Source organism: Microchirus variegatus (assembly GCF_963457635.1).
Source record: "Microchirus variegatus genome assembly, chromosome: 20".
In the NCBI taxonomy this organism is placed as follows: domain Eukaryota; kingdom Metazoa; phylum Chordata; class Actinopteri; order Pleuronectiformes; family Soleidae; genus Microchirus; species Microchirus variegatus.
This window is the reverse complement of record NC_139821.1, coordinates 9113356-9135205: the sequence shown is the minus strand read 5'-3', so window position 1 is coordinate 9135205 and position 21850 is coordinate 9113356. Positions and strand designations below refer to the sequence as shown.

Below are 21850 nucleotides of genomic sequence, written 5' to 3'. Positions count from 1 at the left end.
CACAAGGGGACTTTATTTGGCAGTTGATAGAATCTACAATGATGTAAATGTACAGGATGCAACGATCTGACATGGATCTAACAGTTAATATGTTTAAAAATTGAATATCAGAGTCAAACTGACTTTGTAATTCGAGTCATGCGAGAGATTATTTCATCTTAAACTCCTCATTATGCAAATCGGCTACAAAAAAAAAGGACAATACTTACTTTACGGTGGAGGAATATACTTTACCGTGTGTTGTTGAATGTTTGTGATGGGATGAACCTGTTTCAGCCTGTGAAGGAATGTATTTCAAAAAGTCTAAAATAAGTACAAACGGTGACATTACTTCTGTTCCGATGAGTATTTACAACAAACGTCTTTGTATCCCTTGTTAAAGACTGCTCACCTGCAAACAACACCCATTTATGAGCCTGACTGAGCATGTCACAGTATTGCAAACACACCTTGGGCACATTATTAAAATATATAGAGTTGTTCCATGCATGTTTGGGGCTACTTACACTAGTGTCTAAATATGCATGTTTCATAATTATTGAGTTGTATTCATTGTAAAGAGTAAAATAATAAATGTGTAACGTCTGTGGCTGGAAATAGCTGCACACTGTCATATAATAACAACAATAATGGTGCTTTTTTTTGAAAGACTAGGGGTTCATGTGACACATAATGGTTGCAAATCATGGTCAGACATGAATCCTTTACCCCTGAGGTGATATATAATAACTGGAGCAGTCTTGGTGTCACTTTGCAAGAATATAATGTGACATATGTTGGAAGTGGAACAAAAAAAACATGCAAATTTGCATTGCAATGACCACATTTGTATTGAAATGAATGTGCTTCCATTATAAGCAACCTGTTAATATGCTAATTTAAGTGTAGTCTTAGTTTTGCATTAATTTTCAGCTCAATAATTCCTCACTCAGGGAGCAGAAGTGCATGAATTTGGCAACTTGCACCTTTATTTCTTATCTCCTCCCATTCTGCACTCGCACACATTCCTGTCATAAAAGCCACGGGCGGAAAGGACCGAACCATCTCTTTGGAGGCTGTCCATGTAACTGGAATGTTACAAAGCAGAATTAATTCACTTCACTTCGTCTAAAATGCATCTCCACGTGTGACTTACATGTATTAAATAATCTGAACGTATATCGTGTCAAGATTCTCTCTTAGTAACTGTGTGTTCAGAAGTTGCGGGAACGCGTCCCCCCGTTCCTAGAGAAAATGGTCTCGCCCTGACACTGCCATGTTGGATGGAACTGGCTCTGAGCTCTTTAGCGGTCGGACTTCCCAGGAAAGTTTTTAGCGTTTTATGTCTCCGTTCAGTCGCTGCTGAACTGGGCTTAGTTTAAAGAGGAGCGGGACGTCGCACGGGTCCCACACGCTATAGCTTTTCCCTTTGACACCCGAGTCTTTGCGGACTCACCCGGGGATAAAACCATACCGGTGTGAGCGGGGGTCGTAAGAAGGCCACGGATGATCGAGGGATTGTTTATGTATCATTTCGGCTCCAGCATAACGAGTTAAGAGTCGGTGCATTCTTTATTAATTGACCAATAATGAGTGGACATCCGCCGCAAAGGCGGCCAGCAAATGTCGGGTCGCTACTACTGACACCGCAGGAAAACGAATGTATCTTCAACCACCTTGGCAGGAAATGCATGGTAAGTTTTTCACCCTCTCAAACTGTTGTATGTTTTTTGGTTGGCAGCAAATACGCCGCTGTGTTTCCTGTCAGAAAAAGCCAAGCTAGCTAGGAGTCAGTTGTCGCTTTGTGTTTGCGAGCCTTCTGTTGTGATTTTTCCTGAGCTAATGATACTGTTTTTCCTCAATATTAAGTTGTGACAGTAAAAGAGGTCGAGGTTGTTTTGACAGCGACGGCGACCAGGGAGGTTCTGTCTGGGGTTCGAGCAAATTAGCTGTGCCGAACGTTCGGAACGTCCCGTAAATTGGGACAGTGACATTTTTGGGTAACAGCAAAAGTTTCACTCCTGCCCCAAGGCCCTGCTCCACTGGCACGCCTTTAACTCACAGCCTGACACACCTGAAATCACTAAGGAAGTGCTGACATTCCTGACAGTCACCCACACCGCTGTGGTTCCCGAAAAGAGCTGCGTAAAAGTACGAAAACATGGTAAAAGTTATGCTAGCATGTGTAAATATCTAAGTTGTCAATGCATTTCTGCTCTGTGTTGATTGCTAGCATAAAACCAGGCAGGTAATAACACTTGCAGTCACTCTCAAAAATACATGTAATTTTTTTCATACCAACAAAAATGGTTTTATTGATAAAAATGATCCATCTTTATGCCCCCCAACGCATAACTCCCAATGTCCCTCATTGTAATTGCCAAATCTGATTCTCTTATCTCTACTAGTTGACGTTTAGGGGGGATTGAGGTAGAAAAATGGGTGTTATGTGCCTATAATAAAATGCAAAAATATAATAATAAAACATCCAGATTTTTAAGAACTTCACCAAACAAATCCAGCAGGAGGAATATCTGACACTAATCGTGGTGATTATGCATGTCTTTTTAATATATTGTGCATCACTATTAGTTCCCAGTCTTTCTTTAAGGGTGCCAGATGTATACAGTACTTTGTACGTATGTGACCAGGTAATTTAGCTGTTTTTGTGAATGCTGCAGGTGTTCATGTCTGCACACTTCTTCTTCTCATAATAATTTCTTGCAGGCTGTACACTTTAAAAAAAATAAATAAACCTTATCACTCTTATGTCATGTTTCTCCCCTCTTAAAGTTATTAAATGCAGAGTCCTCTATAGTTTACATATGTACTACTACACCCTTAAAATCAGGAGGACTTTGTGATCTCCCATGGAGGTCTGGAGGTCTGACCTAGCCTAACCTAAGTAAGTCCACAGCATGCTATTGCTAGTAGGGGCTGTTAAATCCATCAGCACGAAGCAGGGCTGGACAATGATGATGTTTTTTTTTCTTTTGCACTGGCATTACATAACCCTAAAAACCTTGGTTGTTATCGGGAAGTGCATCCACTGAAAAGAATGTGCCGAGCAGACTTGGCCGAGGACGGCGTTGACTAGCCGAACGTCTTCCCCGTGCAGGACCTGCCAGTCGCACGGTTCGATGTGGAGCTGTCTGCTGTACCAGTGAGACTACAGTGGAGATCAGTGCAGCACGGCATCATGACACAGTATTGTCCCATTATAGTCTGATGTTACATAACACCTTTAGCATTCAGCTAATTCATCATGTGTCCTCATTTTGGTAGTCTATAGTGGAACTGTAGAGAAAACTGCTCCTTTACCCTCTGGCTGGCAACATCAAATATTCATGAATCATTTCAGAAAGAAATGACAGTATTTTAATTTATTATTAGCATCTAATTAATGTTTGTAGATTTAATATAATGATGTTCATGAGTGCCTGCCATCTCATGTTTTGAGTATTTTACAGCCAGCAGACAGACAGGTTATTACACTTTGTCTTATGTTATGAATTCTATGTTGTGTGCACTATGACCACCTTTTAAATCAGCAACACGCTTGCAAAGTGTAAGGTGTTCGTGTATAAGGGATGTTGCAGACATGGCATAAAAGCGGTCCCATTCATGCTTCACTTTCACGTCTCATTTTGAAATGAGGTCACTTTTCCCTCCGATGTTTGCCTGATACATGTCCTTGCCCTCTTGTCTTGCAAATATCACACGGTAATATCAGTTGCGTTGAAGAACGCCACACCCTCACCTTGTTACTGATTACCTTAACTACATAGATAGAAGGGGGTTTAAAGTTTAAAGCTGTGTTGTGTTTTCGACGGTGACACTGTAGGTCTGTGCACGGACAAATCTGTGCAAATAATTGGCTCCCCTTTTTTGTTTTGTTGGAAAGTTCACATTTCCTGCTGTCCTGCTACTTCCCCATTGTGATCATAGTGTTCCTTTTAATGGTGCCTTGTAGGTGGTGTGATTGATTGTTGTGAGGTACCTGTATGTCCATGCGTGTTTTTGCAAATACTCATTTCCTGTCCCATGACACAGCATGTCAGGCCTGCGTGTAGTCATGTGGTTCGATGCCTCCCTGCCTCCCCTTTTTTGACACCTACATCTCTGTAACCTGTTTTTTTAAAAATCCTCTGACGCCGCTTCTCTGGTATTCGGGCGATTGTGTCACTCCGACATGTGACAAGAGACGAGGAAACTGGAACATTCTTCGCAGTCCTACGCTTTACGCATCTTTGCATGCAGAGTGAGTTTAGGAGACAGTTAATGTGTGTGTTTGTGAGAGGGAGAGAGCGATAGAGGGAGGGGTGACGGAGGGAGGAGAAAATTGGAAGAGGTGGACATTGTGTGTCTCCCTGACCAGTCTAATTAGAATGCCCATCAGTGATTCAGTGGCTTACTGAGTGGATTGTTTATGTAATGTACTCATTATGAATCATGGAGTCACCTTTGTCATTTATTTGCTCTGCCTTCTTGGATGCAAAGCTCTCGGTTGTCTTTTTGCAGATGCATTAACTTAATACAGATTTTAGGTCATTACCACGTACTCGCATATGTCACCCAACATTCAACACGTGTTTAAAAATGCGAGGTTCACACAGGTGTATGCACAGTGTGGCCTTTGCTCATTGGTTTCACGTCATTGGTATTCCTTACACTGTTTTCACCATCAGCAACAGCAACAGTGACGGACTGGGCAGAAGGTGGAAGAGATCCAGTTCTGTGTGTGTGTGTGTGTGTGTGTGTGTGTGTGTGTGTGTGTGTGTGTGTGTGTGTGTGTGTGTGTGTGTGTGTGTGTGTGTGTGTGTGTGTGTGTGTGTGTGTGTGTGTGTGTGTGTGTGTGTGTGTGTGTGTGTGTGTGTGTGTGTGTGTGTGTGTGTGTGTGTGTGTGTGTGTGTGTGTGTGTGTGTGTGTGTGTGTGTGTGTGTGTGTGTGTGTGTGTGTGTGTGTGTGTGTGTGTGTGTGTGTGTGTGTGTGTGTGTGTGTGTGTGTGTGTGTGTGTGTGTGTGTGTGTGTGTGTGTGTGTGTGTGTGTGTGTGTGTGTGTGTGTGTGTGTGTGTGTGTGTGTGTGTGTGTGTGTGTGTGTGTGTGTGTGTGTGTGTGTGTGTGTGTGTGTGTGTGTGTGTGTGTGTGTGTGTGTGTGTGTGTGTGTGTGTGTGTGTGTGTGTGTGTGTGTGTGTGTGTGTGTGTGTGTGTGTGTGTGTGTGTGTGTGTGTGTGTGTGTGTGTGTGTGTGTGTGTGTGTGTGTGTGTGTGTGTGTGTGTGTGTGTGTGTGTGTGTGTGTGTGTGTGTGTGTGTGTGTGTGTGTGTGTGTGTGTGTGTGTGTGTGTGTGTGTGTGTGTGTGTGTGTGTGTGTGTAGACTGCCTGATCAGCAGTCCTGTTCTACAGGAAGTCCCGTGGTCGGCCTCCTCTGGTGATTTGTGCTTCCGCTGTACTTGAAGTCTCACCTTGGCTCATTTTGTACAATCTGCCACCCCCCACCTGTCATTCATAGTTCTCATTTTCCTTCAGCCCTGTTGTGCTTGTACATCCCTTCTCTCTTTTCTTCCACCACCACCACATTTTCTCCCTATTTTTTTTCCTGCTCAGCTTTCTCTGTGTCAGCCAGTTATCCAGCATTGTGTTCCTGCCCACTTTTACTTGCTTCCTCTCCAGGAGATCATGTGAAGACATGTAATGATTTTTTTTTTTGTGCTAGGATGGAACAGCTTGACAAAATGGTTGATCAATGATGAGTGACATTCATATTTCAACAAGGATATAGGGCTAACACTGTATTTCTATTCCCTCTATTGGTAGCATACTTTTGTTTAAGTTGTTGCTGTTTTGCTGGAGGTTATGGCTCCTACGTAAACTGTAGGTTCTTCCAAACAATTAGCAACTTACCTTTTGTGTTAAGGTAACCATATACCTGCTTAAATATCACTTCCTTATATCACTGATTTCCTTAAAAGAAAGAACACTGTCTTATATTCTTGTGTATTTCCTGAACAAGTGATTGCATCCTCACTACAATTAGAGAGAGTGTGTAAGTAAGCATTTTCAGTGGATTTGATGATGCCATAGACTCTACTTCCTGCAGCCTTTGACCCTGTGATCAGCGCTTCAGGAGCAGATGAAACCCCGGGGCCTCAGTGCTGTTACACCTGCCTATGCAGAGAAATTAATATTATCCTTTTGATACTCATATTTTTGATGTAAATCCAAAATTTTAAAGAGCTACCATGAGAACTGACGTACATACTTCATCATTATGGTGTGACGCCTTCTGTACAAGTGCTCGCATGCTTCCGTCATCTCACATAGACCCATAACGTGCTCCTCCATTTAACGTGGAGATGCAAGCTTGGCTACGGCGATCCATTTAGCTGCATCCCCCGAGGCTGTGCAACCAGTTGAGCTGAAAATTAACTTACATAATGAGCAGTGCTGCGCATAGAATTGAAGAAAAAGCACACTTTCTTCACTCTAGTGAGATCATTTCAATGGAAGATTTGCTTGTATCCTGAGTATTTTAAGAATAATGGTGCAGATGAAGGGTTTAAGAGCGTCATTACTTTGCCCATAAACTGCAGAATAAAAAAAAACCTTCCATTTGAAGTTTCTTTTCAAGTCGGCCAAATCATAAATTCTTTAACTCCCTCTTGTTTGTCGTTGTTTTTCTGCATTTTTCAGCATTTAGCCTGCTGTATTAGCCTAGGGGAGATTGTTTTAAGAACCTGGACACAAGTCAGTGGTCTGTTTTATCTGCAGATGTTTTATTTCCTCCACCAGTTAGGCTCTCATACGTGAGGCTGTCTCTCAGCAAGCTTAAACCACTGAGATGATGAATTAAATTAAGTGGAAGTGTAGGCCATGACCCAAAGAACAAGTCATTAAATTTTTGATCGGATTTAGATTAACCGCTCGCTTACACTCTTTAACATGACGACATTCGGGTCTTGTCCTTCTAGTTTATACCTACTTACAAAGCGGTTGATTCACGTGCTCCAGGAACTAGATATTGTACGGAACTTTGGTCCAACGCCAACCTTTAGACCAGTACCATTTGTGTGCATCATCCAGTCGTACACCAAATACTGGTTGCTGCCAGTATGACCTTTTATAACCAGGAACAGGAAAGTCCTTTTAAATGTTTTAACAATTTCAGCTGACCTCTGTTGCCCCCCAGGCAAAGAAAGCAGAACAACAGTGTTGATAAAGACATAAAAAGTCACCAGGTATTTGCCCTTTTGCTGTTTGTATGTTTGTGGTAATGACTGTGAAGCTCGGCCCCCTCGGTGTGAGGAAACCTTTGGAGCAACCTGTAAAACCAGCGGGAGCCTGATCTGCTCCTGTGATCATAGATGTGTCCCTGTGCTTGCTGCGGGGCAAGTGTGTGATTAGTGTGTATGTTGACCAATAGTGGATTTTTTTTTTAAACGGGGATAGATTATTGCACATTTGAAGCAGGAAAGAGCCAATAGCTGGTGAGTCAACTGTTAACCTGCTGCTAACCCGATTGACATAGGAAAAAACCCCATAAAAGATGAGAAAAAATATCCGTTGGCGTCATGATATTCCAAAAAAACTTGCAATAACAAAAATAAGTGTATTTCCATACTTCTCCAGTGACCACATGTCTAACTAATTAGTATTGCATGTGTTTCCACAAGGTGACGGCAGCAAGCATTTGGTTATGTGTGTTTGCAGAAGAATTTGAATTTATTTGGGTCACTGAATGCACCTCATAGCTGCTCCTTCAAACTCAACAGTCTGTGGACTTTGCATTACTCTCACAAGCTCTCATCAGTAGAAAATCATGTTGTGTGTGTGTATATTACACATTTTCAGTACAATTAGCCTTCAAATATAGCCAATATGTTCCATAATTTGTGCCAGGCCTGCTGCTAGCCAAGACTGCGGAGCTTCCATGCAGAGCGGTGAGTCACCATGTGACAGGTGGAGGCCCATCGGGCACCATCAGAGCCAGGGTTCCATCAATACCGATATGGTTTTAAATGTTAAATCGGAGCCAATTCATTGGCTGAATCGTTTGAGCCCTAATGTTTACACTCAGACTCACTTCATGTCAGTGATAAAGTGATATACAGGGAGGGTATGTGCTAAAATATTGGTAGGGGTCGTCATATTTAGTTGCTGAAATGGTTACAGCCATAGTAGAGGGCTGTTTGTCTCTGCTGACTTCCAGGACAATGTTTAATTGCCTACTTCCTGTCAACTGAGTCAAACACGACATACTATAATTTCAAAGCAGCCGTTGCATTAGCTCTCACTGCTTTGGGTCTAGTGCAGAGGATGTGTCCTTTCTATTTCCACATTTCTGTATTCATTATAATTTTATATGGCCATCAAGCAGGGGGAAATAATTGATGGGGGAATTATAAAGCCTATGAATTTAGGTTTGGTTAGGTTTTTAAAAAATTATTTTTTTGTATTGTATCTCCTCTCCATCACATTTCTGTGTATGTTGGAGGACTGAGGAGGCACGGAAACCTTGAAAGCTTAATTACCTCCAGCCAACTGTACTTTGGAACCAGTTTATTAGCTTAAGTTTTATCCCGAGCAATTTGGCTATATTTGTTTATCTGTTTCTGTGTATTTTGTTCTCCTCCTTCTGGCGTGCATGTTATATATCCCTTGTGAGATTAAATTATTTGGCTGTGGAAAAACACTGTGTTTGTACTGTCCTTAATGCAGGATGAGTGTGACTCTTATTTTCTCTCTTGGCTCTCCCCAGACATTGTCTTCAGCAGTGGTCCAGGTTTTCACATCTGATAGGAACTCCAGTTGGAACAAGAGATGCTGTGGGGTGGCCTGTCTGGTCAAAGACAACCCGCAGCGGTCGTATTTCATCAGAGTCCTCGACGTCAGGGTAGGTGAATACACGGCAGACGGCGGATCAGAACTTTGATCGTTCATACTGTTGAGTCCAATGACCCACAGATTTGAACAGCTGTGGTGAACCACACATTCGTCATAAGCTTGTATTTCACATTTCACATTTCTGTCTTTCTTCAGGATGGTAAGATGACATTTGAGCAGGAGCTGTACAATAACTTCAGCACCTACGTCCCCAAACCCTACTTCATCACATTTGCTGGAGACGTGAGTTGCTTACCGTGTGACTTTTCACATTTCTCATCTTTATTTACTACATCTGTTAAAATGAGTTATTTATCTGTATCTTATCGTATATAAGCCTCAGCATTATTTGCTCATTTGAGTGCCTCCATTCCTTTGAGCAACGCTGTCTGGAAACAAAGGGCCTATGTTCTTTCAACAAATTAAGTTCTAGATTCTCAACCAAAGTAAAACATTTTCTTTTGTTGGCAAAACAATGCTCAACGAAACATGACAATTCAGTCACTGATGACATAGGGACCCCCCCCCTTTTATTTGTTGAGCAAACATCTTAGCTAGAGCGCCCAGTGCCTCAGTCTCAGCAGACCATGAGGTATGTGACGGTGCTGCTGATAAAGCCTGGATTGTTTGGAAATGAGGTTTGTCAATTCAAACAATGCAACCGAAATAGCTTGTTTTGGGCAGTTGTCGATGTCAATAAACAACCAGACTTTACCAATGTATGCATGTGTCAGTTTTTTTTTCTGTTATTGTGCATTTACAGACATGCCAAGTGGGTCTGAACTTTGCCAGCGAGGAGGAGACGAAGCGCTTCCACGGCCATTTGTCAGAGCTCGTGGGAAGAAGGCAGAGGAAAACCGGTACCGATCTTAGTCTTGCCGCTGAGCTAATCCTCAAACCAACCCGCCGTCTTAATACGACGAAGTAAAAATGACTTGTTTGGTTCGATAATAATCTTGTGTTTCAGTCGACCTTTTCAAGCCATAACGTGATGTCACTGGGGTGGCGTACGAGGTTTGTTTTTGGCTTGAAATAGTCTGGTTTAAGCACAAGATTAAATAAAGGTCTAAACCTGTCACTTTTACATTCCTCTTCCACACAGGACTGGGCAAAAGAGATTGGAGTTTCAATACATAGAGAAAATGTATTTTAATTGATGCTAAACCAAAGTATGATGCACTGATAAGGGCTTATGTTACGTTTTTTTTAATTTGCCTGGTACTGATTTCATTTTTACTACTCACTCTTCCTCCTGCCACTTTGCAAACTCTCCCTCAGCTGAATTCTTACCTCTAATGACAACCCATACAGTCACTATTCAGAATCATTTAAACCAATGCATAAGCTTTAGATATGATAATGATTGCACTCTTTTGTGCACATGCTTAGAGATTTAGCATGTATTTTGTTTTTTTCCTATATTAAAGCACTTTGTAGCACTAATAGATGATTTTAAGTATAACAAATCTATTGTTTTTCCCACCAGCGTTGAGATTTTGACACAACAAAACTGTTTCCTGTTTCGCCTTCTATCTTATCTGTCCATCTAAGGAAATGAGCTGTGAATGTTTGGGTTCAACCGTAATCTGTTGAAAATGCGTAATAATATGCAAAACACTCACTTCTCGCCACTCTTTCCTTAACTTGCATCATCGCCTGCTCGATCACGAGCGTCCGTCTTCCTTCTTCCTCCTCCTACGGATCATTTCCTGACCTTTTTCACGTGGATCGTTCTCTTTCATCTTTTCCTCTTCAGTCCTCCCGCGTTGGGTCACATCTTCTCTACGAGGCTTCTTTTCTCAGACCGTCGTCGTTTTGTCGTAATCGCGTCACATGAATGCATTAACCGAACTCTTTTGCTTGCTCTCTGCGTCTGTGCTCTCGCGCACATTCTCTCCTCACTAACCTAACTCACGACCCGAGTGCGGGTTTGTAACGGTTCATTTTTTGTCTGTGTGTTTACAGAGAAGAGACGCGACCCTCCAAATGGTACGTTTGACAATATTTCCCTCACATTAACTTCAGATGTGAACAGAGGAGGAGGCCGAGTTTGACATGATACGGAGAAATATCTGTGTCATTGTTTTGGTATGTCTGACGGGTGGAGTTAAAGGATCATTCAGATTTTTGGTATATGGCAACGATTCAAGACTGTATTTTCTGCCTCTTATTGTAGAAACTAAGCACAACTTGTAGCCTGGCATCCATCAAACCAACAGTTTATGATTAAGTAGTGAATAAACTATATCTTTTTAGACTAAGTAAAAGCAAATGACACAAATGAAATGGAGGAGCAGTCCAGAAAAGGCACCGCAATCAATCAACTGTGGACACGAGCAAGTTTCATACAGTATACTTTATCTACAAATCCATTTGTTTCGTAGCATACTCTCTACATCATATATCACGTGTGCCCTGCAGTGGAGTCTTCACGGCCCCTCACTCTGTCACTCAGTCGGTTGAAGAGCTGGAATGCATTTTTCTTTTCTTGACATAATGGCACAAGATGATGCAGTCCAGTTACAGGAAGACGGGAGCAGCAGATGAGCCAGTTTTGCAAAGAAATCGGGTGTGCTTGTCTATTCCACTCATTGTGGGGGCCTAAATCTGTTTACACAGTCGCATTATGGGGAGAAAATGATTGTATTTTAAGGTAAACTCATGGATGGTTAGGGTTAGGCCCACTAGTTATGGTTACTACATGACACATTCACAGGTGTTGTGATACCAGATTGTATCCTGCATTAGTCGTGCGTGGTTTCAGTTTCTCTACAAGTCCATCTTGCTCTGTGAATTTTGTTAAATTCCAGAGGAAATCATCCTCGTGGTCTCACGGGTATATCTTCTCTGTGTCTTGGTCTGTCACGTTTCCATTACTGCGTCATATACTGTCATCAACTCTATTCTTAGCCGTCCTCTTCTCTTCTGTTCCGCTCTTTCTGCCCTTTCACCTCACCCCCATCTCGTCATTTGTACCCGTTCCCCCCCTCTGCTCCTCATTTAATCCATTTTAATTTCCCTCTTTTCTCTCACTCTGTCTTTCTGTCACTTTGCCGTTCTCACCCTTCATTTCACCCCGCAGTTTCATCATGTTTCAGGAACCACTGAGATTATCGTGGGATTATGGCATGGGTAGATTGTCATGGTTACGTAATATAAAAAAAAAAAACCCAGTGCTAAAGCCAGGACAACTTGCTGGGATTAGATCCTTTTTTATGTGGGAGGGGATAATAGTGGAGCTGGGTGGAGAAGTGATTGGGGCGAGCCAGTTCGATCATGATAATCTAATCGTGCAACATGCTGAGATGGAGAGCCAGGGGGATAGAAAATGATTGCAGGGGAAGATATAAAATATTCAGAACTCAGAGACGCTCCGATACAGCAGCGAAACGGAGACCGGGAGAACAGGCGACAGAGAAAGTAATGGAAGGAATGTAAGAGGAAGAGTGAAGCTCGGGCTGTTTGGCTGGCAGAGTGTTGGCCGACTCTTTTCTCCTCAGATGGCAGTGCTGGACGTCTGCCCTTCGCAGCTCAGACAGTGTGTGTTTCAACTACACCAGATGTCCCGAGATGTTAATTCAGTAGCTGCTGAGTGTTGCACCACGTCCATCATATTTTGGCTTGTTTTCCTCATGTAGGGGTTTTTTGGCGAGAACGTCTCATTTTTTGGGCACTGGATTTAACATTTATGGACTCGGTTTGTTTCAGAGGACATTTTTCCTTCTGTGAAGCTGCAGGACTTTCTGCACACTTCTCTTGGATGAGACCTTGGACACGCTCAGTGGTCAAACTGAGATCATCACATTGCTTATGCCCAGCTGTCGGCAACAATGATGTTCTGCACCACCTTTCTGTCTGCTCCCTCTGAGGATCTTAATTGTGAGGGCAGAGGAGGAGGAGGTGGTGGTGGAGCAGCAGCAGCGGTTGGAGGTGTAAGTTCAGGCAGCTGCCTGACTTCCCTGCACTGCCTCATTCTCCCTCAGGACGAGTTGTACCCGTCGCTCTCCGAGCAAAGCGCTCGCCTTTCGAATTGCGCCCAAGAGCAAACTCGCGACTTGATGGACAAAATGCTCCTCGGCGTCGGCGCGAGAGAGGAGGGCAGGTGTATTTGGGACAGGGTGAGAAGGAGGCGCAGTCGGTCAGCCTCGCCTTTGCCCAGCAAAACTCCCCAAAGCCCCTGTAGTCAGAGAGTCAAAGGTAGGTGCGACGGCTGAGGCGGCGTCGGGATTTGCGACAAAGCTACGCGGAAAAATCTCACTTCCTTTTTTGTGAGGAAATAATGGGTTGTGTACAAACTTGGACTGGTATTTATACATATGGACATGTTATTTGGCTGCATGTGCTAATTGTGTGTGGTTGTAGTCACAATTTCTTGAAAAAGGCAATCATTGAAGTGTTTTGCGACACGAAACTGAGGCATTTGTGTTGTTACTTTGGTTGTTTTTCAGCCGTTCATGCCAGGCCCTGGTGCGAAAGGGTTCAATTCTGTTTACAGAGCTGATAGTTTTGCATGAATGTTTCGAAAACACCTGTAAAAACAGAACTTTAATGAGGTTAAGAGACGGCGACAGAATAATTGTCTTTGTTAAGTATATATTGGGTTACCGAACTGACGGAACGAGTTTCTCAACTCGTTTGCAATCCTTCATGTCCCAGAGATATTTGCCAGTGTTTTGTTTATAATTTCGTTCAGTCAATACCGCCGAGTGGCAGTAATGAGATAATCCCACATAGACTCGGCCACTTTTTCACACCATTAAATCCAATATAAAAGTCCCAGTTCAAGTTGAGCCAAACAGTCTGTAATCGCCAATAACTAATTGGTTCTATAACTGAATGTACACACTTGTTTCTTATTTAAAAACCAGTATAGTTTTTTCTATGTTTTATGACTTGTTACTTGTTAGCTTGTTGTTATAAACTCTTAATTTAACCACCTTTCCGCAGGCCCCACATTGCCCATGGCCACGGTCGACATCAAGAACCCGGAGATCAACAGCATTCATCGCTTTCACAACAACTCTCAGGTGAACAACATCGTGCACTCGTCCTTTCCCAAGAGGGAGAAGAAGGTCAAAGGGAAGAAGAAACGGTTGACGAAGGCCGACATCGGCACGCCAAGCAACTTCCAGTGAGTCGACGGGAGCGAGTGTGGTTGTGTTTTGAAAAAATCCTGTTCAACAAATCCCTTACTCTCCCTTTTTGATTTCTTTCAAACATCTGATATTGGCAGTCGTATTTTATCAATGTTACCAGGAAAGAATGAATGTTGCTAAACGTGTTCCATATGACATGCTTTGATTCTCTACTTTTTATCGGCCGGATAAAATCTGGATTTTGTTCCCAGTTCATATTTGAATAAAGGCGCAGGGAAGCCAGATCCAATCTCCTGTGGTCAGAGGAGATGCACGACACGTGTTTTTATGCCATTCGTAATTAACGCGGCGTCTACATGAGATCTACATCTTGTCCGTTTTAAAGCACGACTGAATCTGTACAAGGAATTAATCCACGGCAGTTCTTCCTCACGGGTTAATCCTATAGAATATGTGAAAGATTAATAATGTAGACAAATCCACGATGTGCTTTCAGGAACGATGTCAGCAGCAGCTTACGTGGGGTTTTTTGTGTGTGTGTTTCTCACTGGACGCAAACGCATGTTCTACTTTTTTAACCTGACGTGATCTCACATCCACTCTTTGTTTTTGCTTCTTTTCCCCCCCCCCTCACAGGCACATTGGACACGTGGGATGGGATCCAAACACAGGCTTTGATGTAAGCAGAATTCCCATAATCTAACATCAGCACTTTGTTTTGCGTGCGAGTCGACACGTCTCTGTATGTTGTGATGTTTTTTATTCTAAAACCTAAAAACCCCTGAGCTTTTCTGTTTGTCAGACAACCCACTTCCTTCTCCTCTAGACAGATTTTTCAAATTTAGTCGCGGCTATAAAATATTAAGCCAAGCTGCACGGTCATTCAAGTCGTCATGAGCGTTACACAAGGAGATCTGTATAATCCGTGGAGTTGTTCCAAAGAAGCATCATCAGCAATTTATGGTGGATGCTGGAGAGTTTGAGCTCACACAGGTCAGAGGACTTAACTCTGTTCATGAATGAAAACATAATTCACATGATAAGCTAACGCCTGCAAGGGCAAGGTCAGCGGAACAATGATTTCTCACCTCTCAAATCCCCCAGGTGCAAAATGACTGAATCACTGAACGAGTGCATTCACGGGTCCAGCCTTTAAAGAGATAATCGAACACAATTTTTGCATAATGTTCTTTTATGCACCACTGCACAGCGAAGATAAAGGTTAATCTCTCAACTTCTCGCACTGGAATGGCTGGATCTGTTCTAACGTGTTCAAATACAGGTCAAAGAAAATATGTCTTTTTCCAGAGAGCCAAGATGCTTACTTGTGCCACTAGGTGGCATCATCGTAGCTCAAATTCTACATTTCCTCAAACTGAAGTTTGTGTTTGTTTTTTCCTGTTTAATTTTAAAGAACTAACACATTAAAATGAATAATAATTAATAATAATCTGAAGGAAAACGATTATTTGTCCCCTGGCTTTCGTGTTCGGGCCCTACATATAATTCATATTGCAGTATTATTACAGCGTCTGTGTGTCTTTGTACTTGAAAGCTTCATTATCACTTTAATGATTAATTTACCCTGCAGTTGAACAACTTGGACCCCGAGCTCAAACACCTCTTCGACATGTGTGGCATCTCCGAGGCTGAGCTGAAGGACAAGGAGACCTCAAAGGTCATCTACGACTTCATCGAGAAGAAGGGAGGTGTAGAAGCTGTGAAAAACGAGCTGCGGAGACAAGGTGAGGAGAAATGTGGATTTATATACTGTGTCAATTCTACTCCCTCTCTACTCTACATCAATAAAGGTCTTCATCCTGGAGCATTTTAGTTCCACGATGAATAAAATGTGTTGTTATAAACGTCATGAGTGCATGTGTTTAAACAGGTTGATTGTCACGCTAACTGGTGCGATGGTTTTTATCTGCAGGTCCACCCCGGTGGTGCGGTAGGTTTTCTATGCATGATCTGCTACGACAGCTCATGACTGACTGTGCATGTCGAGTTTGACCTAGAAATGAAATAATAGTTTTGTGAGACTTTGCAGTCGCTCACATTTTGAACTTTAAATTGAGTTGGATGTGCTTTTATTTTTATTTTTTTTAAATGACCTGACTCTCATAAATGCAGCGTCTCTCTGCCACACTGCTTCAGTTTTGGGACGAATTATGAAGCGATGGTCATGCATCTGTTCCCTGTTCTGATCTGCTGTGCAACTCCTCTCTTAAGTGGCTGAACCACACCTATAAAACTCTTCTCGTGGTTTAAACACTTTGCATGTGAACTGACACCTTTTTTTTCCAGAGGACTCTGGAACCAAAATACTTATTATATTATGTACACACAATAACCGTAGCAACCAGTTTGAATGTGTTTCAGCTCATTAAAGTGTCACTTTTGTTGTTAAAGTAGGAGTTGAGGGATTTATTTTGTTTCCCTGGCAGATTAACATTACACAGGAGAAGGCTGCCCCCCTGTGGCTTAATTATGTAACCGCATGGCTTGATACATGCAAGAGTTGAGGAACTGACGAGCATTTTTGGACACAGAAGTAAATTATATATGAATATAAAAAGGAAGTCTGATCTCAGGGTTCTTCTCCTTCTCCTGTATTCCTGTTCAAACTTTTAAATATTAGCCCATTTTGTTTTTCAGCCCCTCCACCTCCTCCATCTAGAGGTGGCCCTCCTCCGCCACCCCCCCACCACAGTTCTGCACCACCACCGCCTCCCCCTGCACGCGGGCGTGGCGCCCCGCCGCCGCCTCCTCCCTCCCGAGCTCCGGTCTCCTCGCACCCCCCTCCGCCTCCGTCTCGGCCGGGCATGTCCGCTCCACCACCTCCGCCTCCTCCAAGCAGAGGCTCCCTCCCGCCCCCGCCTCCGCCGGCTCACGCCTCCATCCCCGCGGCGCCTCCCCCGCCGCCTCCTCCTCCCATGTCCGGTGGCGGCGCGCCGCCTCCTCCACCTCCTCCGCCGCCCCCTGGCCCTCCACCTCCTGCTCCTCCGATGTTCACGGACGCCAACGGAGGCGACGGCGGAGGCGGTGGCGTAGGCAAGTCTGCGCTCCTGAGTCAGATCAGAGAGGGCACACAGCTGAAGAAGGTGGACCACAAAGAGAGGCCAGTGTCCAGCAGTGGTGGCGGCAGAGATGCACTTCTGGGCCAAATCCGGCAAGGAATCCAACTTAAAGCGGTCAGTTTTCATTCGTCACACATCGTTAGTTGTGGATCTGCTTCAGTAATTGTGGCTGATGGAGCCGTTTTTGTTTGTTTGTTTGTTTGCAGAGAGAGGACAGTAACGACTCAGCTCCTACCAGCGCGGCCCCCTCAGCAGGCATTGTAGGGGCCCTGATGGAGGTGATGCAGAAAAGAAGCAAGGCTATTCACTCTTCAGGTACGTACAAAAACACAAAACTAGCACAGTATACAACATCTAAAATCGGCTTTTTCTGGATTAATTAGATTAACCAATATCTTTTTCCAGTAACTGATAAAAAACATATTTATATTAACATATAGAATGTGAGAAAACTTACCTTGTCCATTCTCTATAACCTAAGACTGTTACTTCCAAGAGATAAATAATACTATTCATTTTCAGATTATTCTCAGGTAATAATCTCACACCATAATCTCCTGTGACCCATCTGTGGGTCCTGACCCGGACTCTCATAGTGCGCAGGACGAATGACGAGATTTTTAAATCTCTTTTTCACATTCGTCCCATTCTACATTCGCAGTTCTTGTCCCGTCCACTAGATGTCATCAGAAACTCAAAACAAAACAAACGGAGAGCATGTTTCCACCTGCAGAGACATCACAATTGAATCAATCCCTTTCGAATAAGCAGCACAGTCGGATGCAGCTGAGGAAATACATTTTTGAACTTTGTTGTAACTGCCCCGAAATACACTGTCTGCAGAACGGATCTGCACAGTTTAGACAGATTTACTCCTCTTTTTCTCTCACACCGAAGAAACTGAAGCCCGCTGATTCTTCCTGTGGTGTATTTAAGTGAAATACAATGTTTTGTTTTCCTACTTCCTCTCCTGCTCCTGAGTTCTACTAAATGTATGCAGCATCCGCCTGGAATAGAAGTGCTGCGTATCCACTCCAGCCTTCACGTAGCCGTTACGCAGACGTTATCTAAAATTAAGGCCCTAAAATGTCTTAAATTCAGGACATTTTTTTTTTACTTTTTTGTTGCCAAATTTTGGACGACATACGACTTTTTGTATAATTTTGGACGACCTTTCGAATGACTTGTCAAATTTTGACAAAAATGGGGAAAAGAATAAGTAAAAACCAGACCTTTGTCTCGTTACAAGTGTGCGTCAGATGACACTTTCCAAAATACCAAATCAGACTTTCATCACTTCCTCCTCAGTCTCAAACGTCCTTGTGATTTTTCTATTTTTAAGCCTCAGACAAAAAAAAGAAGGTTCTCTTCCTTTTAGTTCTTACAGAAACAAGAAGGTCGATGACCTGAAGTTGACTTAACTCCAATGTTGTTTCTTTTCTTCCACAGACGAGGACGACGACGACGAAGATGACGAGGACTTTGAGGACGATGATGAATGGGAAGACTAGTGATTTTGTTTGTTTCTTTTTATTTTCCTGCCCTGTCCTAACTCCTGGATGATTACGACACTAAAAGAGAAATCGTTAATGTTCTAAATGTAAATGTTTCTATCAATTTGCTGTATATTTTTGTTGCCTTTATGCTTTTTTTTTCTTTTTTTTTTATTAATCTGTGCAATACCTCATTTAATCTGTAAACGTTTGTCACTTTCATATCTGTCTCTCTGTCTGTGTTCTCGTTGGTGTCATTTCTCCGTCTCATCTGTCATTTTTATCTTTGTCCAGCTTTTCTTTTTTTTTCTCCTCTCCATCTCTTTGCATCGCCCTCTCTTCCTCCCACGTCCCCTGCGCTTTGATGTTAATCACCTCCATCTGTCGGTTCAGCCTCTCATCGCACATATCAACATCTCTTCAGTCTTAGAAAATGAATTCATGTGTTTTTTTATATTTTCTCTTGGTCATTATTTGAGAGAGGGGCTTTAAAATGCAGGTGGGGAAAAAAAAAATCACGCCTTCATCACGGGAAGAAAGGAGAAAATGAACTATTTTCATACCCTGTTGCTCTGTAGTTTATTTTTACGTATTCAAAAAATGATCCTAGTTTAGCACTCATATTTTCTTATAACAGAGGAAAAGGAAACTCTTTAGCTTCATTCTGTCAACTGTAAATCTGAGAGTTCTATTTTTGCACAGATTGAAAGTGGAAAACTCGCCGAATGGTTCCAGGTCCGTGTCATCGTTATGAACATGTTAAACCGTTAAACATGCCACACTACATACAGGAAACACGTTGTTGGCCGGCTATCTATTTGAATTTTAGTTGATCTGTTATTTTTCTCTCTTTTGTTATTGTCACACTACAGCAAATTCTGTCAGGTTTGTTTGTGTGTTGTTTTTTTTAACAGTAGCGAGCAGCGCGTTAATAAACGTCCTGCTTATTGGGAATCAGGTTATTATACATCGTGTAAATCTTGACGTAGCTTATAACCGGGTTGTTATGTGGTTACGGCTCAAACATGGTGTTCTCCCAAGTCATGGCATTATCCGACGAGTGCATTATGGTGCGTTACGTAGTGCACAGTTAATCCCTACACGTGTTAACTCTTTAAAATGACATAAATAAAGTCATCCAGTCAGAATTAAAAGTTAAAATATTATTTGTTTTTTAGCAGTTCCTTATGTAAAGACTCTGCACTTCAATAACTAACCTGCATTTTCTCTTTAAAGAAAACAAAAGCGACCATTATTGCTTATAAATTGAAAAAAAAAAAAAATCTGCTGGAACCTGAAAGAACACACACACACATTCAGTGTGAGAGGTAACCAGAACGGGAAATAAGAGACAGGATTGTGTGCTGAAACTCTTTTTTTTTTGTTTCTTTGTTTTTATATAGTTTTATAATTGACAAGAAAGAAAGAAATGTTGGTTTTACATTTTCTGTTGTCTCTGAAAGACAAGTTGCCACTAGTTTGATGTAAGAACTGACCCTTTTGTCAAATATATTCTTTTTCAAGCAGGAAAAAGGAACACCGTGTTGGGCCATCTTTAGGTAACTTGGTTAATAAGGTGTTATGGATGCCGGCGCCTTGACAAACTCATTACATTGTACACTCCAATAAAAGGTTGACATTTACATACTTTGGTATCTGTTCTTCTTTTTATTGTGGCGTTGTTCGTTCGACTTCTGTAAAAAAAAAATAGACGCAGCTGATTCAAATAAATGGGTCGTTATCAGGCTTCTGTTGAGCTGACTAACGAGCTGATTTGAATCAGGTGTGTTGGAGCGGGGGAAACGTCTAAAACATGGTGGAGTCCACAGGATCAGGATTAAGAAACCCTTCAATACATCCTTAGTGTGGTTATTGCTGTGACTGAATCCTGTAAATTAAGCTGTAGCATCTGCATGTGTGTGTGTGTGCATAGGAATGACTGAAAATGGGCCTCGCCCCCTGCCGTAGACGACAGAATCTGGCGGCAGCAGCTGAGCAGAGGATTGTCACACATGAGTCAGGATTCAGGGAAGAAAAGAAAAGTGGGTGAGTAAGGAAGAAAACAAAAGCACTGTTAGCAACTCGAGAGAGAGACTAACAACCTTGTCATGTGTTGTAAGGCTTGTGACTCATTGTGTAGTGTCCAAAGGCTGGGTTGGGACCCAAACAGGGGTCGCGGGGCGATTTATTTGGGTCCCTATACCGATTTGCAGAATTTTCCAAAACCTTTAAGTTAAGATTTATGTGTATATTTTTTTTTTTTTGTTTGTTTGTCGATCTCCGCCATGAGGTATATGTTTTCGCCGTTTGTCTGTCTGTCTTTTGGTAGCATAACTCGAAAGGTCGCAGACGGATTTGGATTAAATTTTCAGGAAATGTCCACAATGGGACCAGGAACAATTTTGTGATCCGTAGACACTATCACTATTTATATCACTATTTTGTGGGGAGCTGAGCAGCCCTGGCGGTGGTCTGCGCTCTCCGAGTGCTTCTAGTTTTTTTGTTTTTTTTTGCGTATTTTAACCATAAAAGGGTCAGAAATGTCCTGTGAGTAAATGTCAATATCTGCCCGTTATTTAAAGTTTGCTGCATTTTTAAAATACTGTATTAACAATTTAAAATGAAACACTGTATTTGCACATTACCAACCGATTTTGCGTGTTAAATTTAATATACGAGTATAGTATCAGTATAAAACATATTTTAAAAAATGACTGTCCAAAAACAGGGCAAAAAAATGAATGTACAGATGTTTTTACCTTTATAATCACAACTTCTCAGCTTTCAGAAACCTTTGGAATTGTTCCGATAGCACAAACCGTTGCATAATTATGGTAAATTACAGTTACTTGTTAAATAACAACAACAACAATAACAACCCCATGCCTGTATGGTTTATTTTTAGTCGATGTCCACATCATCTGACCGACCCTGTATCAGTTGCTGCAGAGCTTATGAAGAGGATTAGAGCAGGTATGGGACTTTCCACTGTATAAACAAACAAGGCAATTATAGCAGCAACAACAACATGCATTCAGCCATTTATTTTAAATTAGTATAGTAACAATGTGGTAATAGTATGCCAGTATTAATGTACTAGATTGTTAGAAAGCTGGAAATTGGCATTCATGCAAACCAAACGTCGGCTCCTTTGACAAATGCTGTTGCTGCTGCTGTGGTCGGAGGCCGGCGTTGCATTTCCCGACATTTTCCCTACAGACCGCGAACACCTCTGTCCATCTGGATAATGCAGTGACCACCACCCCTGAGTGCACAGACCCCATTTACAGCAGGAAGTGGCTCCGTTTTATGGTCCCGCCG

General features: G+C 42.3%; 1 protein-coding gene across 1 annotated transcript; it reads left to right on the top strand.

Annotated features, from left to right (window-relative positions):
• Nucleotides 1-1418: 1418 nt before the first annotated feature.
• On the top strand, nt 1419-20138 carry LOC310941406 (actin nucleation-promoting factor WASL-like). Its single transcript, XM_083906576.1, has 12 exons — nt 1419-1673; nt 8736-8870; nt 9017-9103; nt 9624-9720; nt 10826-10849; nt 13808-13991; nt 14593-14635; nt 15548-15701; nt 15890-15907; nt 16615-17150; nt 17243-17351; nt 18486-20138. Exons 1-12 carry the CDS (start codon nt 1569-1571, stop codon nt 18545-18547), a joined length of 1554 nt encoding a protein of 517 aa, XP_083762702.1. The 5' UTR covers nt 1419-1568; the 3' UTR covers nt 18548-20138.
• Nucleotides 20139-21850: the final 1712 nt, after the last annotated feature.

Bases quoted from the DNA above. Each gene is read 5' to 3' on its own strand.
- LOC310941406 (XM_083906576.1), top strand. From the start codon at position 1,569: ATGAGTGGACATCCGCCGCAAAGGCGGCCAGCAAATGTCGGGTCGCTA. The intron at 9,104-9,623 runs GTGAGTTGCTTA...GTGCATTTACAG, and splicing joins TCATCACATTTGCTGGAGAC to ACATGCCAAGTGGGTCTGAA. The intron at 17,151-17,242 runs GTCAGTTTTCAT...GTTTGTTTGCAG, and splicing joins AAGGAATCCAACTTAAAGCG to AGAGAGGACAGTAACGACTC.